The sequence below is a fragment of the Aplysia californica genome, unplaced genomic scaffold, assembly GCF_000002075.1.
Source record: "Aplysia californica isolate F4 #8 unplaced genomic scaffold, AplCal3.0 scaffold00008, whole genome shotgun sequence".
In the NCBI taxonomy this organism is placed as follows: Eukaryota; Metazoa; Mollusca; class Gastropoda; order Aplysiida; family Aplysiidae; genus Aplysia; species Aplysia californica.
In genome coordinates, this window is record NW_004797278.1 from 3227129 (window position 1) to 3229518 (window position 2390).

Sequence of the window (2390 nt, forward strand, 5' to 3'; positions counted from 1 at the left end):
TATATTACATACATTTTGTCTCTCCCAAGTGATCATGGTAATATTATACATATTATGTGTGTCCCAGGTGATCATGGACACAGAGGAGATCCAGCAGTACGTGGACTCGAACTTCCCCCGCCCAGACCTCCGCTACGGCAACCGAGACGCACACACGGCCTGTCTGGATGTCTTCTCCAAGTTCTCCTTCTTCGTCAAGAACGTCTCCCACACGCCGGACCACCTCATCAAAGAGCTCTCCTACCTCAACGGCTTCCTGGAGCGCTCAGAAAACACGTACATCTGCGGCGAGGACCTCACACACCTGGACTGTAACGTCCTCCCCAAACTGCAGCACATCCGTGTGGCGTCCAAAGCCTTCAAGAACTTCGACATCCCCGCGTCCATGAAAGGGCTGTGGCGTTACCTTGGCAACGCGTACGACAACGACACCTTCAAGAAGACGTGTCCGTCCGACCAGGAGATCGTTCATCACTGGAGCGAGAAGAAGGAGACAACTCCACTTCCTGAGGACAAGAACAAGTTCTATACTGTGGAGACGACGCCCCGGTTTTCTTTAGAGTTACCGGACTTTGTCACTAGGAGGAAGTAATACGACTGGTGGGTTATCTAGCTTGTTGTAGAGAATAGGCGAAAGTCATTATAATGTTATCATTATTATTATTATAAAGAATGGTGCTGTAAACGTTTGTTTTTTGTAATACTCTGGTAATGTTTTATAAATTGATACGAATTGTGACTGCCATGTTATGTTCTAATGGCATGCATTTGATGCTGTGTTTACTTACAAATGTACTTCCTGTCTTTGTCAGTGACTGTAAATAACTGATCAAATCTTCCTAACACAGACCGAAGTCTTCGGTCATTATAAAGAGGGAAATACTGCCACCCTAGTGATGAGGTTGGATAACTACAACCTTTTCGATTTTGCTTTTTTTTTCACGAACCGTATTCTACAAAGCATGTTTCATATGCTGTTTAAAAATTTATATTCAAATAAACAATAAAGATCGGACTTTTTCAAAAGCGCGAAAATCGGATGACCCAAAGCCGTCCTTTTAAGAAAATCAGTTTTTAAGTTTTCCTGAAAAATGTCCCCGATGTAACTTATCCCATCTTGTGGCGTCGGTGGCTTAGTGGTTAGGCTACCAGACTCGTAATCATGAGATAGCGGGTTCGGGGGTTCGAGCCTCAGCTCGGTCCGACGTTGTGCCCTTGGGAAAGGCACTTTACTGGAATTCCTCACTTGGCTCGGTCCTTTCGGAGATGGACGTCAAACTTGGAGGTCCCGCCTCTTTAATAACCTAACAGTGTTGATAGGGGCGTTAAACTTATTGGTACTATTTCATCCTTTTGTCCGATCTTATCAACATAGGGCGAGGATATCCCGAATTATGAAGCTGCATGTACGCCACTTAAATGACTTACCGAAGGAAACTGTTTTTAACAAACGTTTTACGGCACTTGCAACACAATTAGGTTATATAAGTGCTGAAGCAAACTATGTACTATTTTGTCTACGAGTGAAACTGCAGAAATATCGTGATTTCCATCGTGCAGGGCTGTAGTGACATGCCCGTGGTTCAAATCCACAGTGGGCAAGTCTTGAGACTTAATTGTCAAGGTATTTCAAGGCTTTCAAATGGCTTTGCCCAGTCCTATGGCGGAGAAAGACGTAAAATGGGAGGTAACCACTCTTTGAAAAACCAACATAGCATTAGAAAGAGGTTTCAACATATTATTGTCCCCGAATGGTGAGACCCGCAAAATTGTCTGATCCAAAACTTTGGCAGGGTTTGCTGGAGCCCTGAAAAAAAAATATTCCTTAGGGTTTTAGTCTTCCGTGGTGAGGTCAAGGGGCATACGTGCAGTGCTGTCTTTGGTGCTGACTTACACTCACAGTTAGGTGATTCTTTCAGTATTCATGATAATAATTCTGTTGATAGAGTGCCTTAATGTGAGTTAACTGTGTTATACAACTGCTGTCAGTTCCTTTCTACTTGAGTGGCGATTTTTCTCGAGTTCATTTAAACTTCTCATAACACGATAAATGGCAGCCACGCAAACCCCGCATCCATACACACTAACAAACTCATACTCAAACTCATACACACTTTCTCCCCCCCCCCCTCTCTCTCTCTCCCTCTCTCTCTCTCTCTCTCTCTCTGTCTCTTTTACACACACATATACACATATACACACAGATACACACACATACACACGCACATACATACACACTGACAAACTCATACTCTCACTCACACATACACACTTTCCCCTTTTCTCTCTCCTTTACTCTTTCTCTCTCTCTCTCTCTCTCTCTCTCTATCTCTCTCACATACACACACATACACACACACATACACACACACATACACACACATACACAC

At 43.7% G+C, this 2390-nt stretch overlaps 1 protein-coding gene across 1 annotated transcript; it reads left to right on the forward strand.

The window, feature by feature from the left end:
• Positions 1-65: 65 nt before the first annotated feature.
• LOC101853274 (chloride intracellular channel protein 1) lies at positions 66-1049 on the forward strand (the record flags this gene model as incomplete). Its single annotated transcript, XM_005089716.3, is given in 1 exon segment — positions 66-1049. A coding segment is annotated over 1 exon segment (527 nt), but the record flags the coding sequence as incomplete, so codon positions are not given.
• Positions 1050-2390: the final 1341 nt, after the last annotated feature.